General features: G+C 23.1%; 2 protein-coding genes across 5 annotated transcripts in view; both read left to right on the top strand.

Annotated features, from left to right (window-relative positions):
- The window catches only part of LOC129611168 (fatty acyl-CoA reductase 1), a 35679-nt gene extending 20741 nt beyond the window's left edge, over positions 1 to 14938 (top strand). For both annotated transcript variants that reach the window (XM_055524151.1, XM_055524152.1), the window contains exons 2-9: positions 8776 to 9027; positions 10094 to 10187; positions 12729 to 12892; positions 12985 to 13075; positions 13150 to 13295; positions 13354 to 13899; positions 13982 to 14239; positions 14690 to 14938. In XM_055524151.1, the coding sequence (XP_055380126.1) occupies positions 8776 to 9027; positions 10094 to 10187; positions 12729 to 12892; positions 12985 to 13075; positions 13150 to 13295; positions 13354 to 13899; positions 13982 to 14239; positions 14690 to 14831 (1693 nt within the window). In that variant the 3' untranslated portion in view covers positions 14832 to 14938. The remainder of the gene's footprint in view (positions 1 to 8775; positions 9028 to 10093; positions 10188 to 12728; positions 12893 to 12984; positions 13076 to 13149; positions 13296 to 13353; positions 13900 to 13981; positions 14240 to 14689) is intronic.
- A 1104-nt stretch (positions 14939 to 16042) lies between these two features.
- Positions 16043 to 22512, top strand: part of LOC129611167 (oxysterol-binding protein-related protein 9) — a 74249-nt gene continuing 67779 nt past the window's right edge. For all 3 annotated transcript variants that reach the window (XM_055524145.1, XM_055524144.1, XM_055524150.1), the window contains exons 1-2: positions 16043 to 16236; positions 16447 to 16505. In XM_055524145.1, the coding sequence (XP_055380120.1) occupies positions 16194 to 16236; positions 16447 to 16505 (102 nt within the window). In that variant the 5' untranslated portion in view covers positions 16043 to 16193. The remainder of the gene's footprint in view (positions 16237 to 16446; positions 16506 to 22512) is intronic.

Raw genomic sequence — 22512 nt, 5'->3', positions numbered from 1 at the left:
ATTCTATTTGTTTTTATTTTAATTAATTTTATTTGAATATATTTAAAATAAATGCTATTTGTATAACTAAGTACTTTATGTATTTCGAATTTTAAATTTATTTTCCAAAGTAATTTAATGATAATTTAAAATCGTGAATATTTGCTTATATTTACGATTTATTTCTAAACAACAACTAGGTATAAGTTAAGGTTTATTTTAAAATGAGCTTTTCATGATAAATAAATTAAGTTTTGGTTTATGTAATACTACAGGTATTTGTATGTTTAATCATATATTACATTATATGGAATTCAAGAAAAAAATATAAAATAAAAATTTAATAAAAATATTTTTAAGTTGCAAGAAAGCATAGAAAATTCAGATGTCTGTCGCGGCGGTTGAGGATGCAGATTACGTTTTGGACAAGACTATTCGTTAGTGGGATATGAAAATTGTCGTATATATTAATAGCGATTTTGAATTCAAAATTAATTAGAACTCACATTGATCTGCATATAAAATAAAATTTTTGTAACAATGAATTCTGTCTAATGCTGATATAATGGGGAAGAGGGGAAGTAGGCGATTGACTTCTTTTGCACATGGGAGGTTTAAGTTCTTAGTACCAAGCTTCCTTGATGCTAGATCGATTTTTGTGAAATCAGGTTAGTCGATTGGTAACATTAAAGTGGCGATGTGTGGAGTCGACGGAATCAAAATGAGTCCCCCGAATATAAATGTTCTTTTCTAGATTTCAAAATCTATAGAATTTTTTTGAAAACCTAATATCTCCATGTGAGTTGTTCAGTACTTGGCTATTGTGTTAAACATGTTTCAAGTTGTTGTACAAGTTGTTTATATTATACGATTGATTTCAACTGGATACGAATGCATTTTTAGAGTAATTGAATTTTTATAAATTTTAAGTTAAAAATTTTATTTATTTTTCACAATGTGCATATGTAATCCATGTAATATGTGGTGTTCCCTTACATCCGTCCAATACATATATATTACAGTTATTATTCATAATGTAATGAATTCAGACAGTTGTTTTCGGAATTATTGTGCATGCAACATATACAATATCTGTTGAAAAAATAATTATTATGCATTTTAAATCTTATACATATTTCGGATAAATTTTTGAGTTTATTTATAAGACAAGAGTAAACTGCATATTTTTTATAACCTTGCACGTGTTCAAGGCCAACATGATTAATATTAACTTTATATATTGATTAATATTTCGCCGTTTTAGTGTGTTAAAATAATAAAAATAAAGAGAAAAATAAGAGTAATAAAAAACTGCAGTTACAACCAAAATAATTTTATTTTGGTTTATGGTCAATAATCTTTAGTAGGTTTATAAAATTTTTGGTTTTTTTTTGGTATATACGAGAGTACCGTGTTTGTGACCTCAAATTTTGTGCATTTTATAAGAAGAACGATGAAAAAAACAAAAATTGTGAATTTTTCCTTAGAGAAAAACAAGATTGTGTTTAATTCGAGTTTTATTTTGGGTCTATTTTTGTTTTTTTTTTCCGTTTTAATATTTTATGACATTTTTATTGTAATTAATGCGTTACACTTTAAATGCGCGCAACTAAAATGAAAATCTTGACTGAATCACAACTTAATTTAAAAGCTTGTATACTTAAATATGATTTCTTTGGTATTTTAAACATTAAAAAAAAGAATTTGAAAAAAGTTTAATTATAAAAATAAAATTTACCGGTTTGTACTCGTAAATAATGCAAATGAAGTGAAATTTTTAATTCAACTTTTAATTAATTTTTAAAATTTTTCAGTTTAACAATTAAAAATTATACAAGGCAAACGCTATAATTGTTTTAGAAAACAGAAACACATTTACAAAATTTAGGTTCATCATCCAACAATAAAATTTTTTTTAATTTATGCAACAATAATATTCACAATAGCAAGAAAAAAATTTCCAGCAGATAAAAATTTAAAAAAATTTCCAAATATTTTGTTTATTTTTAGTATCAGCCTAAATTAATTTTTGTGTTCTTTTCTTCGTTTTATTCGATAAAATACTTGTTTTGTAAATGCAAAATATTTTTATTTACATATTTTATTATTTTTTTTTTTAAATTTGAGAGTGACTAATTATTACTATATAGTCATACTTCATATGTATAGGTGTGTATAACATTAAGAAGTTAAAATTTTTGGATAAATACTCGTATGCCAAAAAATAAAAATAATTGGTAACAAATGCAGAGTTTTATTTGCTGTATGTTTGAGATATCTGAACTTATTTTACAGTTTGTAAAATAGGTTGTTTGAGCTGTTGTTTACCTATACAAGTTGTTGAATTAAAACTAAAAATGCTTAAGACTAATTCTTATTTCTATTGTCTAATTTTAAATTATGCAATTCGCGTCTCTCAATTAATTGAACAAAATTTCAAAATATGACGTTTTTCCTACGTACACATATGTAAAGAATCAAGAGAATATTTTGGAAGTGCTACAGTATATACTCGTATATTGAATCTCTCATTTCTTCCTATTTATTATAACACGATTGCTTACACTTAACAGTCGTCAAAATGGAAACTATTATTAGTACACAAATGACGGCAAATTTTTAAAAAATTAATGCAAATTTGAACACTCTTGGTCTATAGAATAATGAAAATTTCATATGTAATCAAAATATCATGATATTGAGTTAAATTTTACGATCAAATTAAAGCATAATGTGAACTTATAATTTCCAAATACTTTCTTTTGCCATACTATGTAAATTGTACAAGTAATTCTACTCATAAGACGCATTAAATAGTAAGTAAAATAATGTACCGGTTTTTCTAAATAAAAAATTAATTGTATAATATGGAAACATCTTACGTGCTCCTATGTATGTAAGCAATTAATATGTTAAATATTCAGTCAGCCTTATGCTTTTTGATCATTAAATTTTATGTCCAATTTTTAATGATTATTTAAAATACAAAGTGTAATAAAGTTTAAAAACTTTAGCAACTAATTCATGTCCTTTTTTCAACAATAATAACATCATCACTAATACAATCATAAACAATTACGATGCATTGACGTATTTAAAAATACTGGTTAATAAGAAATTGACGTTTTTCAGAATAACCATAAAATAAATTTGAGTGAAAATTGAGTTTTTCAACTCTTTAATGTCCTTGATAATGAATTCTGCAAACTAATTTAAGGGAATGAATATTCATTTATATTTTAAGTGCACAGTATTTATGTTGAATACTTGGTTATTTTATTCTACATATACAAAAAGTTGAAATCCTGTTTTAAAATAGTTTTATATACTAGTTTTAAATGTAAAAACCCAATTTTTTTATTTATGTACTTAATAATTATAGGTAATAGAAATTTTCTTATATTTTATGACGTATAATTGTAAGTAATATATTAATATATGTATGTTTATGTATGTACATATAAACATATATTTAATTAATTATGCATTAAATTTATTGTAAAAGAATAAAAAATGCTAATTGTATTTTATTAACGAAATTAATGGAATTTTTTTATTACACTTACTAAAATATCGAGTTATAAACGAATGATATGTGCATGGGGTCCTAATTATATAGGTATTTCTTTTTCAAAAATAGCAATGTCATTAAGATCTACAGATACGATGCTACAGATTTGGTCATGAATCAGTAGTTAACATGAGTGAGTAATTTACCAAAACAAAAAAAAATGAAAAACAAAGTTTCCATCTTTGAATTTCCCTAATATTCGATTACGATGATAATAAATTTTTTATAAAATTTTATAAAAAATTATATTATGTTTGCCAATATGTAACTGGTGCTCTGTACACGCTTATTTCTAATTTTTAGAAAATTAAAGAACGGCTTCAAAAACGCAAATATGGCTCATAACAGAAGATTTCAATTTTCAGAAATTTTATTCGAAAATGTGAGATCTTCGGAAAGATTAACTTAGGTATAATCTAAATCTGTTAGTAACTTAGGTATAGTCTATAGATACTATAGAAATTGTAAAACTAATGGCACCACTGATAACAAATACAGATATAATTAAATATATTAAATAATTTTTTAATTAACTGAACATAATATCCGCCCAAGAGCAAATATATTGAATTCATATAGGATTAGATAATTATCCTACTTATTTAATAATTATTTAACTATATTCCAATTATTTAATAAATTAATAGAGCACATTAAATTCCAATAAAATAAAGAGAATGATTTCCGCAAACTTCTTCCAATTGAATCATGAAAAAATTTATTATTTAACGTGTCTCTATAATAAGTGATTCAATAACAATTTTTATTTCGATTAATTTTAACTTAAATTAATTATACATTTACTAATATTTGAGCCTGGTTTGAAATTTCTTAAATGGTATGTTAATTAATTGAATTATGCAAGAAGGGCGGGCACGAGATATTAATTTCATAAATTCTTTAAAAAATTAAGAGAGTGTCTTATATACGTAGAAATTATGATTAATTATGGTTATTAACGTGTCCATAATATGAAAAATTTTTATTTATTGAAATATTATCTATTATACCCATATAAGTAATATTATTATAATATTAAAGGTTATTAGAGCGTATACATTGCCTAAATTTAAAAAAAAAGGCATGTGTAAATAAAATCATGGTATGAGCAATTAAAACATTTTTTTTGCAAAATTGCAATTGAAAGAAATTTATAATATTTTCGAATTCTGGTTTTCTATTGTTTAATTTACAAAAAAATTTTTAATTTAGGCAGTTAATTTATAATTTTGTGACATAAGACTTTTAATCCAAATTGAAGGAAAAACTTAAATAATATTTTTTTAACAGAATACTTTTCTGACTCTTAAAAAATATATTGCATTTTGGAGACACTCTTTTTATTTGATTTTCAATAATGAAAAAATGGAATAAGAAACTATAAATTGAATACTATCTTTATATTTAAATTTACTTACGGAAAATTGCAACCTGTAACACACTACAGCTGCAGTGTTATAAAAAGAATTACCTATGTTGAATAAAAAGAAGGGAATTCAAGTTGTCCAAAATTGGTTATTTTTGCATAATTTGTAAGAATAATTTTTCATAAAAGGTAATGAACTTTAAGTGTAACACTGTTATACATATATACACATAATAATTCTTCATATTTATTTACCTATAGCATTAAAATACATACATGAACACATAACATTTTTTTGTCAAACAAAAAAATATAAAATAAAATAAAAATGAAAAATAATGCAATAATGAATTGAATTTTTTCGCGAATAATATTGCAAAACTTTATTCTCTTCTACTTGACAGTATAACAATGTTTAGTTTACTTGTAGCTGATTCTATCTAATTTTGAAAGTGTGTACAGTGAATTAAATATGTGTGCAACAACGACTTTATCACAAATATAAAAAATTTTTTGGGGTATCATTTTGTTTGGTTTCTGTGAATTTAACTTCGTCTAATTTTGGAAATTATTTTTGGAGTGCAATATAAGTAAATCAACTGTTAAATTATATAATGCTTTTACATTCATATATCGTATATTAAAATCGATCGTACATATATCGTATATTAAAATGCAAATCCGAAAAAGTAAATTTGTATTACATTAAATTTCTGTTTCAATACACACCAAAACTCTGTATTACAAATAAAAACCTGTGGGATTTTGGACGTTCGTTATGTGAAGATTTTACTATATTCAATTTTTAGTTACCATAGTAATATAAGCATCATTTTAAGAGTAACATACTTATACTAATTATAATACATGTATACAATACGTGTATTATATAAATATTGTAAATTTCAAGACTATGTAAAAATTTAAAAAAATGGTTGTTATAACTTGCAATATTCGCTTTTATTATTTCAAAAACAACTAATTTTAATATACATACAAACATAAATACATAATGTAAACGTAGTACTTCAAATATACAAAATGATATTAAGAATCTTACATTTTTTGCAATAATTTTAAAATTACATATTATAAGTAATAAAAAAATGTAATAAGTTTTACCTTGTACATGGACTGGATGTTGATAATTAGAAAATTGCTTTAGAATTAACTTAAAATTTATCAATTTAACTATTTTTGGTTGCTGCTAACAATTATTTTCTATATATTTCAATAAATTAATGGTTAAAGAACAATTTGTTGTTAAATTTCATATTATAATGTTGCATAATATTATCGAGATTTTAATTATTACTTGTCGTCTGTCAATCACAAAAATTCATTGGTTTTTTAAATTAAAACAAGCAAAATAAGTTTGGTAAAATGATGCAGTAATTTTTGTTTTGCCTGTGTACTTAATTTTAGTATAAGTACTGAGATAATCTTATAATGAAATGCCGAATTTTATTGTTGGCCCCAATAATTTGTTTTTTGATTGTAGCTTTACATATTCCGAATTAAAATAATTTTTTGCTTGTATATTGGGAGTAACCATAAGATATTATGGCTTGTATTATCTACACATCCTTACTACCAAACGGTGAAGTTTTCGTAAATTTTTCGATTCATGGTATGTCGTTTCGAAACTTAAAGTTTAGCGTGAATTAAAAATTTACAAAAACAATAGTTTATGTTAAAAATTTTCACACAATTTAAAATAGTTTAAATCATAATGTTCATTTTCCATATAAGTATTTTATTTCATTTTCGATAATCGTAAAAAAATTTGTTAATTTTTATATAATTGTAAATATTTTTATGTATCTTTAAACAGAAAAATTATTAAGCGCATCGGTGTGCATCAGGTTTTAAAGTAAAATTATTTCTTATCGTGTCGTTTATTTAAGATTTAAATAACCGATTTTCAACAAAAACACACTTAACATGATTGCTGCTAATTAAATTTAATAATGTGTATGAAAATTTTAATGTTATAATTATTTTTATTAATGCAACCTGCATAAAATGACTATAAAAAATTAAAATAATTAGAGATTTAAAATTTAAAATTGATTATTTTATTAAAAAGAAAAAAATTTAATAATTATGGTTTTGTCTAGCACCATTTGCCATCTTACTTAACACGTAATTAATTTTACGATACATCTGAATGATAATATGTCGAATTTTATTGCTTATTTTGTAAAGGCTTGTGGATACGAAGGTATACTCTAATTAATTACTTATTTTATATTTAAGGTAATTAAGTATAGAAAAAAGTAATTAGATAATTTCTATTTCGTGCCAGATTTTTCATTGATTTGGACCATTATTGGAATTATCAATGTTAAAGTTGTGGCATTTTTATATTTGATATTCATAAAAATTTTAAATATATATACGGTATGTTCTGTAAATTTGAACCATATACATAATATATAGATTTCTGCCAAGGTTTTAAGGAGTATGAAGTCTTATTATACATTATCTTTTATATAATAAAGAAAGTATAGGGTTACATTCTGGAATTCTGGAATTTTAGATTATATTTTATTTTGCATATTCAATAATCATTACATAGTCGCTCAATCATACATTATCCAGTCGTACAAGATCAGTTACGGTGAATGTGGGTAGTAGAAAGGGTTTAATTATAGAATTAGGCTATAATTTGACTGTTATTTGAATGCAGATCATCGTTATATGTACCCGAATTATCAACCATAAAACTTATTTCAAAAAAAAAAAATCATTTGAATAAATTTATTTATGTAATACCCCTTGTACATTTACATATACAAATATTATTTACCCGGAACTCTTTGCTTTTAAATGTTTAATGAAACTTAAAAATTTTTAATCTTTATTTTTTTTTAATGATTTATTTAATATCAAAATTTAATTGTTCCATTTTAATGCACACCTATAGATAATCTTTTTAATAACTTTGTACATTTTAAATCCAAAATTTAAAAATAACTTCAAAATATTCTATTAAAAAAAAATTTTAGTTTTAGTTACGTATAGTCAAAACATTAAACAGTATTGACGAAAATATTATTCGGACATAAAATATTCTGCATTTTTTGTTAAAAAAATGATCGAGATTATAAGGGAAATAAATAGTTTATACCAAAGGTACACGTATTTTTCCGTTCAATGGTTCAATGCTCAAAATTAAATACAGTATCGAAATTTGAAAAAATATTTAATTTTAGATGCTGATTTGAAAATTTTAGAACTAGCTTTATTGGTTTTGCAACTTAAAATTTTAAGAAATGAAATTTTTAAAAAATCAATTGTAATCATTTTATGACTGACACCACAATTCCAGGCCATATGCTATTAATTTTAAAAAATAAACTTATTAATTTCGACCTTGAATCTCTATGATTTCAACTCTTGCTCCAATACCAATTCCTTACGGTTTATTGTTAACAATTTTAACGACTATTGTAGAATAAAACTTGTATGTGTAGGTATGCACGATAAATTTGCAATGTTTATTTATTTTGAAAGGATTTAATTTAAATATGGCGTAATTTACTCAGTTTATATAGTAAATAAATAACCAGTCTAATATAGTATAGTTTATGTAAAATAATAATTAAAATATTTATCTCTTTTTTTTAATCTTAACTATGATAAAATAAAAGATACGTTAAAGCATTTAATAATAATTTGCGGTTTTGAATAAAAGTTAGAAAAAATTTTGATTCATTTCAAATTCATTATAATTTTTTTAATTTATATTTTTAATGTCTATGATTTTATTGAATTATGAAAGTTGTATTTTTATACAGGTATACATACATATAAATCTTATTTTAATATTTTTTTTTTGTTTTTCTATTTACAGCAACCCAGATTATTCTTTATTTGGAAATTTTTGTGATTTTTTATATAGGAAAATGTCTACATCAACACCAACAGGAATTGTAAAACATAATGTTAATGTATGGGAAGGTGGTAAAGATGAAAATTTGTTAACATTAGATAAATTATCAGATGATTGTGAGGATAGAATAGCTAAAGTATTTGCTGGACGTACAATATTTATAACTGGTGGTACAGGATTTTTAGGAAAAGTATTAGTAGAAAAATTATTAAGGTAGGTATAATAAAATTGAAAATCACACGTAATTTTTATAATATTATGTAGCTATTAAATATGATCATAACTTTATATTATCTAGGTTATAAAAATTATGTATACATATATGTATATATATATATATAGGAGTATGACATAATGTGCGATACAAATTTATAGTTAATTTATAAATATTATGCGAACAGTGGGTTTAAATATGAAAATTTTATGATATGAAAACAAAAGGAAATTATGTGCATCTTATATTTTAAAAAAATATCCCATTTTAATTAGTGGTTTTTGTTTTATTAATTGCAAAACGATTTAGTTACAAATGTAACTAGATCGTTAATAGTTCTTCTTTCTAATTAATTTTTCAGGTATTAAATTTAGTTCTTGAAATAAAGTTCGGCGAAAACAGAATAATTTACGAAGACTTATTTTCAAATTCAAAAGTGTTTATCACCATCGCTTTCAAAATTAGGACCAAATTTCATGGAATTTATTGTACGAGTAAACTAATCTAAATTTAACTTAATTTTAGAATATTTACAGATTTACGATTGCGTTAAGTGTTCCATTTCTTATTTATTTCAAAATGTGTTTGAATGCACGTATAGCCTTTGAGTTATTTAGGAAATTTTAAAAAACTAATTAAACACACTGTATATATGTGAAATATAATGTAATGCTTAAAAGTAAAAACTAATTATGTACGAGAAATTACGTGATCATTCACATCATATCGTATATATGCATACATATTAAGTTAAGTAAACCAGTCTAAATTTTCAATCTAGTTTTTCATATGCTTAGTTAAATACTATTTTCTTTTACATAAAATCCAAAAAAAAAAACAAAAAACCAGTATAATAATAAATTTATAATGATTGAACGTTGTAAAGCTGAATTAATTCACCTAACCACACACACATTACAGTTAAACTTTTCTAATTTTTATTAATTTCACTTTGTACAAGATAAAAATATTTATTATTTAATTTTACTTATACATAATATAAACTTACAATTTTATTTTTACATGTGTACACCAAATATACATATATATATATATAATATGTAGATGCTGTCCAGATATAAAAAAGATTTATTTACTGATTAGATCAAAGAAAGGTAAAGATCCACAACAGCGTATTAAAGACACTTTATCAAATGAGGTAAGAAAAATTTTTTTATATTTTTAAAAATAAAAATAAATACACATAAAACAAGTAAAATTTATTTTAATTAACCATAATATAGTTAGTACATGAAGGTCTAATATGATTTTTGATAATTGAGTGAAAGTAATTGTTTTACATTATACTTCAAAAAAAAAAAACCTTAAATTTTAATTATAAATGAAAATAATTCATAGGATATCTCACGATTTTAATTTGTTACCCATTGTTTTTTTTTTTGGGAATTTTTTTCAAATAAAGGTCTTTAATTGGAATTTAACTTTTATAATTAGAGAACTTTGTATTGTAAAATAAAAATTGGAAAACCTATAAAATTAATTTTTAACATTGATTATGAAGAAATAAAAATTTGTGTAAAATTTATAATAAATACAGTTGAGTTCTCACGGTACAGGGTAATTTATTTAATGCCATTGTGCTAATTTACTTAAAATAATGTGAGAAAGAAGTTGTTGTAAAATATTTTCTACAAAACTTTAAAATAATCAATATTTCTTACCTTCGTCATAACTCTACCATTGATATTATTTTAAATTCAGGGTTCATCTTTGCATTATATAGGTGATTATAATTTTTCTGTTTGAGCTTTGATCTTGAATAACACCACGTCCTCATGATATACTCGTATATTCTGACATTACAATTGCCTTAAAATTAGAAGTATATGAGAATTTTATATGTAATTAAATTAAAATAGCATTTAAATTAAAACTAAGATCAAGGCGAAATTTTTGATTAGAATGTTTACAATATTATTTTCATATTGTATAATTAAAATATAGAAGAAATAATATTAATTAAAAACAAAATACGTATCGCACATTCTATATGTTTTCATTCTATCAATATTTTTATCATAATGGAAATTTTCTAGCATTAAATAAGTAAAAATTTATAGAACCCCTGCTCCTCTCCCACTTGCCTTACAGTTAACATATTGGAATATTTACTAACCATTCATATTTTGTTACAGGTTTTTTAAGCTTTAAAATAAATTTACGATTTAATCAAGTTAAATATAATATTTTTTTTTGTTAATTCATGACGACTAACGTCATTAAAAAATTGCGATCTTGTTTACAAATAACCGTTTATCCAGTTTTTAGGTATAATATGAATTTATAGAATCTAATAATATAGTACTGAACACTACGTAAATGTGAATATTGTGAACTTTAAACATATCTCATAATATTTTTGATGAGTAATGGAATTTTAAATGTATACACATGCTTTTAAATAAATTTTAATATTTGGAAAATTTTATGCAGTATTCAATAAACTGGTTTTATTTTCTTACATGTCATTGCGTCAGATTAAGTCTAGTACAAAAACTTAATGTAATATTTGTATAAATTATAAAATTAGGTTAACCAAAGCCAAATCCAGTTTTTGAAAAGTGAATTTGATTATAAATAACGCAATTAATTATTTTATAGCGACAGCTCTTATTATTATGAGGACTAGTTTTGCGTTTTTTTTTTCGCAACTTTCTTTATATGAATGAAAACAAGATTTTTGTGTTTTCTAATGTAGGAAGTTTTTTCTATACCAATGCTGTATTTTGTGCAGTGACGTTAAATAGATTTTTATTATAAAGTATATTGAGCAAAATTTAAAGTAAAAAAAGATTTTAAGAAATTATGAATTCAAAAAACAGTTATTAGAATTGGTAAGAACCATTGTTCCCAATTTCTCTGATAAAGCATTGGAGACTCAGGAAAGGAATAATATAAATTACAATACATATGTATGACTTTTTGAATGTGGTATATGTATATAGTCACAACAGTTATACAATCTATAATTTGCCTATACAATACGCAATATTATTTTATAAATAAAAATTTGTGATGTTAAGTACGTACATATATACTATAATCTTCGTACAGTTGTTACATTTTACTTAAAGCGACTACGCTACTGATAAATAAGATAAGTGATGAAACTAGATATAATGTGGTATAATCGTTAATATATAAAAATGAAAATATATGTAGAATAATAAAAGTTTCAAAGTTTATTAACTTTTTAATGCTAATATAATTTTTGTTTATGCGAAAACTAGATAAATTTAAATATGTGTATAATTATTTCCTGTTTGGAAAAATTTGAATTTTTTTTTATGTGTGATAGGCTGAAATATGTAGATAAACTTTATCCTAGTAGATAAGTCTTTTTTAAATACAAATAAAAATATATATATACTATCAAAAATCGTAGCTAAAATTTATTTCGTTAAACTAGGACAGCTATTCTAAAAAACTGTTATCTAAAACAAAAAATTAAATAATGATATACAATTGTAGTATTCCCAGTAATGTCCATAATTAGAATTTTTCAACAGCTTTTAATATTTTTATCAACAAAAGAAAATTAATTTTAAATTTATCTAAGTTGGAAGTGCACAAACTATATTACATAAATCTTATTACCTATTTGTTAATTAACTGTTATATATTAATATATTAATATTTTAAATTAACGGATTGCGTATAAATTTTAACTTAATTATAGCTTTTTGATATGGTAAAAGAGCAACGTGGTGTGAAAGCTATTGAAGAAACGGTTTTAGCAATTGCAGGTGATGTCCTTGAAAATGAGCTTGGAATCTCTGAAAAAGATCGTAAATTATTAGCAGATGAAGTTTCTATAATTTATCATTGTGCAGCAACTGTGAGGTATTATACTTTATTCTTAAAAGAGATAAAATAAATACAAGTTTTAAAAAAATATTCTTTAATTTAAAACCTTGTAATAACAATTATAACAGATTTGATGAACCATTGAGAAGAGCAGTTTTTCTAAATACAAGAGGTACACAATATGCTTTAAATCTGGCAAAGGAATGTAAAAAACTTGACGTAAGCAAAAATATATATATGTAAAAAAAAATTATTTACCTTACTTTCATAATAAAATCAAATAAAAATATTAGCTATTCATCTATGTTTCAACATCATATTGTCATCTTCATGTTAAAGAACTTTTTGAAATGCCGTATGATCCGCCAGCAGATCCACATAAAGTTATTCAAACATGTGAATGGTTAACAGATAATGAAATAAATGAAATAACTCCACAGTTTGTTGATTTTGAAATAGATAGTTGAAAATTTTGAATAATTTTAAATATTTTGCAGGATTCTTGGAGATTATCCAAATTCTTATGCTTATACAAAAGCATTAGCAGAACATTTAGTTGTAGAAACATTTGATCAGTTACCAACAAGTATTGTACGTCCTTCAATTGTTATACCAATTTATTATGAACCAATATCAGGTTGGACTGATAATATAAATGGTCCAACAGGCCTTTTAATTGGTGCTGGCAAAGGTGTTATACGTACAATGTATTGTAATTCGTCTGGTTACGGAGATTTCTTACCAGTTGATATTGCTGTTAATGGAATGTTGGTTAGCAGTTGGCATAATTTAAAAGAAGGTAAAGTTTTAACACGTGTTGCACATATGACAAGTTCAAGTGAAATAAAAGTATCTTGGGATGAAATTATTAATTTGGGACGTTGGGTTATTGAAAATCGTATACCATTGAATGGTGTTGCATGGTATCCAGGAGGTTCTATGAAATCAAATTATATTTTACATTATATAAGTATGATATTATTCCATTGGATTCCAGCTATTTTTGTTGACTGCTTGCTCTATATTTTGGGATATCCACCTGTGTAAATAAAAATTTATTATAAAACTTATTTGTAAAAACAATAAAATTTTAAAAATAATTCATAATAATTTATCCAATTTTAGATTATGTCGGGTACAAAGAAGAATAACAAAGGGATTTGAAGTATTTGAATATTATGCTAATAGAACATGGAAATTTGACAATGGCGAAGCTGTTAAAATTAGACGTGAAATGAATAAAATTGAAAGACAAAAGTATGTTATTGAAAAATTCGAATTGGATCTGGTTAAATACTTTGAAAATTGTACGCTATGTGCTAGAAGATATATACTGAAGGAGCCTGACGATACTATCCCAGCAGCCCGAAAACACATGAGAATGTGAGTTTGATACAAATCTTGGATTGAGAATAGAGTTTTTAATAGAAGTGCTTATTGTCCTAATTAAGTTTTTATAATCAACTTTTGTTTTATTACAAAATAAGAAGAAACTAACAATTTAGAGGCAAAAAAAAGTCTAATTCAGAATTTTCCCGTCTAAAATAATATAATATTGGAAGAAGCGTTCCAATTTTATATTATTTTAGAAAGGATCAATTGTACGCTTCCCTTAAGATATTTTATATTTGATTGTTGAATTACTGATTTGTATAAAATATAGTTTAGTTTTCAATTTCGTAAGTGATTTTAAAATAATATCCTTATGTGGAAGCTCACAGAAATGAATTACCTAAAATAAAAAATGCTAATTATTTTTTTAAATAATGCTAATATTTATCTGTACATTATATTATACTGAAAGTTTAATATTATTTTTCTTTATATTTTTAGAATGTACGTGATCGATAAATTTTGCAAGATTGCATTTATCATTTTTCTTTTATATATGCTGTATTCAAGAATATTTAGTAGATTCCTTTTCCGCGGTGAACCAGGTTCAATTTTCAAATCAATTGACAAAAATATTGTATAGATTTTAAGTGACTTTTGTATACCAATTTTCAGTATGGTTATAAAAATTAATATAAACATCTTATGTTGAATTATGTTTTTTGTGAATAAAATTTATAAATTAAAGATTTTTCATAAATAATTTTTGGCTTTGAATTTATTTTTTTGTTAGAGTATTAACCTTAATAATACTTACCTACTATGAAATATAAATATCGTATAAATTATTTTACAGCAATTTTTTTATTTGGGATCTTCGAAAGTGTTGCATAATATTGTACAGTTACACACAAAATCAAGTGGTATCCATTACCACAAAAGACTTAAATGAATGTATTCCTTAAAGAAAATCCGGTGTCTTTTGTAGTATAAATAAATACTATATAATATAATATATATAAAATTGAATTTAAAATAATTCATGCAATATTCATAGTAGTCGACTTAGAATACGAAAGACATTTTTTAATTTTAATATTCCAAAAATAAAACACAAGAAGGCGGCACTCTTACTGCATGTAATTCGCAGATAAGATGAATTTTACTACAAAGAAAATAGTGACTTAATAATTTTAATGTTGTTTTTATAAGTGTGTGCTTACATTTTATGCGATTTCGTTCTAGACAACAATACCATGTCCAATTTATATAAATTCTATAATATTTAACCTTTTAATCTTTTCATATTTAAATTTAAAATTAAATAATAATAATTGCTTGAAGAGAGTTGACGAATTGAAACAACAGTACCGTTTCATTTTACCAAGTTTCATTTGTTCACTTCGTTTCACTTTAGTATTCACTATATTCCATTCCACATAACTCAAGCAGTTAAGCTTGCATAAAAATATCAGTCGACTCATTTAAAAACGGCTTATTGGTAGTTTTTATTTTAGTATTGCCATATATGAAAATTCAGTTTTGCACTCAATTTCACTTTTTGAGAAAACATTTTATATCACAATAATTATTATTTTGTGCAGTTAGTAATTTTCGCATATATTCTATTTTATGGAGGTATATGAATTCGAAAAACTATGAAATATTAATATTTAGTACATTTTTTAAAACAATAAAAGCAAATCTGGAACTAAAAAAAATGCTTTAAAAAAATTACATAAACTGCTATATGGTAATACTATTAAAAAACAGCAGAAAATGACAATATTGACAAATGACATTTTGACAAATGAAAATGACAATCAGTATATTTCGGTTTTCAAGGTAGTGAAGTGCAATTTTTTTTTTTATTGTGGTAAAGGAATAAAGTAAATTCATTGAGGAAAAAGTAAAATCTTTTACTTATATGTTTAATATTAATTATTCATGTATGTATTTTTCTCATATTAAATAAACTCAAATAATAATTTAAATATAAGACAAAATGTTGGAAGGAACATTAAGTAAATGGACGAATGTAATGAAAGGTAAGCTATTTTTTTTTATAGATAGGATGATCACACAAAAATAAAATACAACATTATATAGATACTTATGTACATACATACATATTTATATGTGGAAAAGTACAATCTTTTTATTTTTATTTTAAATATTTACTTTTATTATTCTATTATTAGAATGATAAATATTAATAATTTTTATTTCTTCTTCTATTTATTCATATTATTTTTTAGGATGGCAATATCGCTATGTTATTTTGGAAGAAAATGCTGGTTTATTCTCCTATTATACGGTAAGTTCAGATATAAGTATCTATAAAGAACGCAAATTTTTATTGAATGAAAAATGATAATATAAAGTCAAAGATAATAGCTATTTAGTTTAAATATGTTGCAAGAGAATATAAAATAAGTAGATATGATGAATCACAATTTTGTATTAGAATAAATTAATCAAAATAATTTAAACTTAATGCTTAAAGTAGAACAAAGAAAATAACTTTAATTAAAAAGTAAGAAAATTCTTCTAAACACCTTTCTTATCATACGAAGAATTTAAATTTTGTGTAAACATTAATTCTTTTTACTAAATTAATGTAAATTTTTACTATTTTTCAAAGGGTGTAGAAACCTGTAATGATTAGTAATATCGGAAAATGTGTGACCTATTATAAAAAGAAGAGACCTAATTTTAGTAGATCTACCAAATGCTTAATAATTATTATTGCTCGTTACAGATTAATTTATAAAATTTTATATGAATTTTTATAAGAATAGCTATGTTGGCTTATGAATTAAATAATTGTTATATGTATAAACGACAAAATTTTAAAGATGAAAAAATTATAAAACAAGAAATTACCTTTCACAGTACCTACTAAATAAATTTAATTTTTTTAGTTTTTTTCAATAAAAAATTTTGATTATAATAGGTGCTCATTTGTATTAATTTAAGAATTGTTAGTATGTCTTTATTTGCGTTAATAATTTAATAAACACGTAGAATAAATAAAGTATGTACGAATTAGTTCATAATAAAAACATTTTATTGACTGAGGGAAACAACAAATTGAGTAAAATTATTGTCCATATTTCAATTAATGTGAAAAAATTAAATTTTTAGGAACTTTATATTAAAAATTACAAAATTTTATTGAAAATTGTTCTTATGTTTAAAAGTATTTACGGTAATCTGTTATGGCAAAACGAAATTAATTTCATTTTTTGCTTGTCTATCAAAAGAATTTTTTTTTTCTCAAACCTTTGTTTTGTCAATTGATAAAACATAATTAAACGACAATTATCTGTATTTCGTGTATGTATATAATATTATATTGATGGTCGTATTTTAATTTTATGTAAATAATTATTATTTTAGAAATATGTGACTATGAGCGTTAAAAAGTTGCTCACGAATATTTAAATTTGTGTAGAAAATATACATATGTTTGTATTTATTCATATTTTAGTTAGGGGAAAGTCTATAGGGTAAATGATAATTATCTAAATCTAGCCAGCTTGAAATCATAAATTCAAATTATTAGTGTGAAATTGGTATTTAGATTGAAAGATAAAATTATACGAATTATCTAGCCATTTTTAATATCACCCTCTGCTAATGTATTTCATATAGGAAAGTCATGTAAAATATCTACTTACTTATGTACATTTGATTAATATATTGTGTTATCTACAATATCGTTTTTATGTTAAAGGAACTCAGTGAATGATTAATAAATCTTATGGTACTTTAATAGAAATATGACTATTAAATTAAAGTATATCTAATTAACAATAAATTGCAAATTTTAAGGAATTTCTAGAAATTAATTCAAAAATTTAATAATTTCTTAATGAAACTGTTAATACAACCAATATGTATTAACGTCAATTGGAATGTCAACATACTTAGACATTAAAATTTGCATGTAAAATTTTTTTTTTAAAAAATATTGTGTGCTATTTTACGCGATTAAGTCGATAAACATAATAATGTGTAAATACTTCGGTCATATAAAAACCTTGTTTGAATAACGATAAAAGCTTTATTTTTAATATCTTTTATCATATTAAGAGATTAATTATTTACATTAGTAAATTAACAATTATTAGACTAATATTCTTATCGTTTTTATAATTTTTTTTTAACCCAATAAAAAAGCTTTATTTTTCACTTGTTCTCTTACTCACAATTATTTTATTTTAATTTCTACAAATAATTTTTTCTACATATATAACAAAAATTGTTCAAATGTAGGTACTTGATCTGATTAAACCAAGAAATCTTGTTGGAAAATTATGTTTATCTGTTCTATGATTTAGAGATTAACTTTATGAACAATTAAAAATATTTATCGTTATAAGAGAAATTGACATCGAGCCTCAAATTTGACATCAAGCCAAATAAAATTTGCCTCTATCGAGTAAGATTGCATATATTTAGGAAAATTAATGCAATATTTAAAAAACAGAAAAAATTAAAGCCCATTCATACGTGCTTACATTTATAGGTTGTAAGTGCACGTATGCAGATATTTCCCCAATTTAAAGTTTCATAAAAAGTTTATTCTTTATTACAATTTCAAAAATAAAATTTAATAAAATAACAATGAAAATTTTATTTAAACTTTTTTACTATTTTGTTTAAAAATTACGTAAATTTTAATTGGAATATACCCATAAGTAAAACAAATACAAAATAATAGAAATAAAAGATTAAACGAAACAAACGAAATGAATGCCTAAAGCAAAAACTTTGTAAAATGTAAAAAAAAAAACGAAACATGGACTTGCAAAAATTTTATGCATACAGTGAAAATTCGATAATTTAATTATTCGATTATTGTTCTTCTTTTGCATAAATTTTGTACATTTCATCCATGGTTCATTAAAATGACGCTAATATCGCGTTATATTATCACATGGGAATGATTATTTTGATTACTTATAGGTTTTAGTATAAAAGTTTTGTGTCAGAAAAAAAATTTCATAAATAATTTTTTTCATGATTTGCTCATTATTTTAAGAGTACCTCTTAAAAAGTAATAACTTTTATGGCAGGTCGCCTCTTTCAGTAAATTTAAATTTTAAACATGAAGGAGCCACTCCAAAATAATTTTTCTAAAAATTTAAAAATACATCAAATAAGGTTGTAAAGCTATAATTTCGAGAACTTCTTTTTACAGAGCAAACTCACTAATTTTGACAATTGCAGCAATAACAGCAATAATTTTAAAAATATTGTAATTTACCAAAAAAAGAAATAAAAATGTACGTGCGCTTATAAACAAATATGGCAATGATATTTGCTACAAAAATAACCCTATAGGATTCAAAACCTCTCCCGGGCATGATCTTAATTAACTAAGGCAGTTAATTAGTAAAACAATAAGAAAATATTTTTCGGCAGTCCGTAATGTAAAAAATTTCACTGTAACTGTAAACTATAAAATATATAATAAAAATAAAAGATTAACAATTTCGAAAATCCTTTGTTTTCGTGGTGCATTTTGAATGTGATCAAACATTGTAGTTTTTTCTATAAAAGGCTTAATATTAGATCGTTTACTCTCATATTCAAGAACACATTTTCATTAAAGTATTTTTCCATATATTGAATAAGAACTTAAGTTTTACTTTAAAATTTTAAATATTTTATTTTGTATAGTAATTACTATTATAAAATTCTGTTTTTACAAAACTGCAAATTTGTTATATTATGTATATAAAGAAATCAGCCACTGGTATAAATCATGTTAAAAGTATTTGCAATGAATACAATTATAAAAACGAATTCAATATATTTTAAATATATACTTGAGTTATATTATATACTTACCTTTGTACATAATAATTTTTCACGTGCAATAATATATTCTTTAAAAAAAAAATGTGTTAAACTGCGTCCATGGTACACATGGGCAAGCGGGTATTAAAACAAAATTCACATTTTAAATTACGAGTATCGACAAAAAAATCCTTTCCTCTTCTGCATTAAAATCAAAAGTAAAAATAATAATAACAAAAGAAAAAACCACATTTTTTGCTACATACAAAATGTAAAGTATACATACAAACATTAAATTAAGTTTTCTTTTTCCTGGGTTTCTCTTTTCGTATAGGAAAAAAAGTTTTCATGTTTGTTTAAGAAAAGGTACATGGGGTTTTTTTTTCGCATTTATACATTGTAAATGTAAATACTAAAAATATGTATGTGTGTATGTACATATGTACAAATATATACGTACAAATATCTTTATTTACTTAATTTTTGTCAATTTTTTGCATATAAAAAATGAATTCGCATTGGAATCATTTATTTTAAAATAATAAGCAGAAAATGAAAAAAAAAAAAATAAACAAAGTACAATAAAGTAATACATAAGTTTGTACATATGTATATGATGTGAAGAGTTGAAGAAGAGGAGGAGAAAACGTAAATTCTAAAAATTCTTTTATGTTTTCTTATCCCTTTTTACTCTTATATTTCTTACATTTATTTCAATTCTACTTTGTATTTTAAGTGTTTATATCCAGATATATATATGTATATATATATATACATATATATGTATTTATATATTATATGTATATACATTACCTATTGAAATATTAAATATATTGATGTTTTTACTATAATACATGCATTTGTGTATAAATGAAATAATGCAGGCAAGGAAAACCAATGATTAACGAATCAATGATTTAAATAAGGAATCTGGTCTATAAGGAGAAATTTTTGCAGGTTAAACTATTAATGATTAATAAAAAAATTATCAAAAATATTACGTCAATGAGTATTTTTTCAGAAAATCTAATAATTCTGTATTGTAGTGTGTTCATTCTCAATAGTTTAACGAAATCGAGGTTTTCTAATTGTGGGGTTTTGGTGTTCGCATTGATTTCGCAGTAGATGTTTTATGATTTTACATCACATTATAATATAAGCTTTCTTGTTGTTTATATCGTTAATCACCTATTGGAATCTAAGTTTTAATTTATTAAATTTACGCGCCTAGGCACATGAACGTTTTCTGTAAGAAGGGCTTTCTTAAACAACTTAATACGGTAATTAACCGTTGTCATAATTGCTAATAAAATTGTTTTTACTTTATATTTTATATTCTTTATTATTATATTTATATAATTTCTCCATTTATAATTATATAATGGTCTCCATATTAAAATTTATAAAGACGGCAAATTAAAGTTTTTTTTAGAGAATTTTTCAAAAAAGTTTTAATACGGCAGTATTTACACAAAATTACAAATAAACAACACTAGAAAATAACTGTTATACATAAATATAATAATAAAATTACATTTGAGCAAATATGATATGAGAAATTATAAGATGATAATTAAATTAAATCGGAAACATTGAAATTCTAAAAAAAATTATATTATTTGAACTAAAAGTTTATAATATGTACACACATTTATAAATTAAAGTTCCACAAAATTTATTAATTTGATTATTTTCCAACTAAGTGTTTGTTTTATACAATGAAAAACAAAAACAATGTTGTTATTTCTCCCGGCATAACCCCCAACCCCTGATAAATAATAAAACATTGTATTGAATATTTATATATGTATATGCGTGAAAATGTTTTTGAAAATATTACAGGGTGTTCCATTGAGCAATCATAATAAAATTATTTGCAAAAAAAAGCAATTTCTTTTTTTTTTTGTTAGTTTAAAATTAATTTGTAAAATTTAAGCTAAAATTTGTAAAAGAAGTCTAAATTAGCAATTTGACATTTTAAAATTTCAAATTGAATTTTTAAAATGAAAAGAAATTTCCCGCAATTTGTCAATATCTCGGGAATCCGGCTAAAATAGGTAGATTAAATTACATATAGTGATTCTGGCATTTTAAATGTACAAACATACATACGTACATATGTATGTATTTTCATACTCAAATCTGCTACCAATTAAGCCTTGAATTATTCATTTTCATGGCACGTATAACTTGTAAATGTGCTATATATGTTTCTGTGTATATTCATCCTTTTGTATAACACATATAATATGCAAATAATTGTATAATTAAGGTACGTTATTCATATACCAATATATTTTAGTATATAAAATTTATTTCCTATATTGTATCTATATTATATATGTACATAATTATTATGTATGTAAGTATGTAAATGGCACCAGTTTTTTTATTCTTATAAATCACGTGCTTTTAAATTTTTTATTTATTTTCTATTCTGCTTTCAAATAAAGGGGAAAAAATGATTTTATTCTTTTTTTTTTTTTATTTGTATAAATTCAAATCAACTAATA

Source organism: Condylostylus longicornis, unplaced genomic scaffold (genome assembly GCF_029603195.1).
Source record: "Condylostylus longicornis isolate FDR11 unplaced genomic scaffold, ASM2960319v2 ptg000048l, whole genome shotgun sequence".
Lineage (NCBI taxonomy): Eukaryota > Metazoa > Arthropoda > Insecta > Diptera > Dolichopodidae > Condylostylus > Condylostylus longicornis.
The sequence above is the reverse complement of the archived record's forward strand: the minus strand, read 5'-3'. Positions and strand labels throughout refer to the sequence as shown.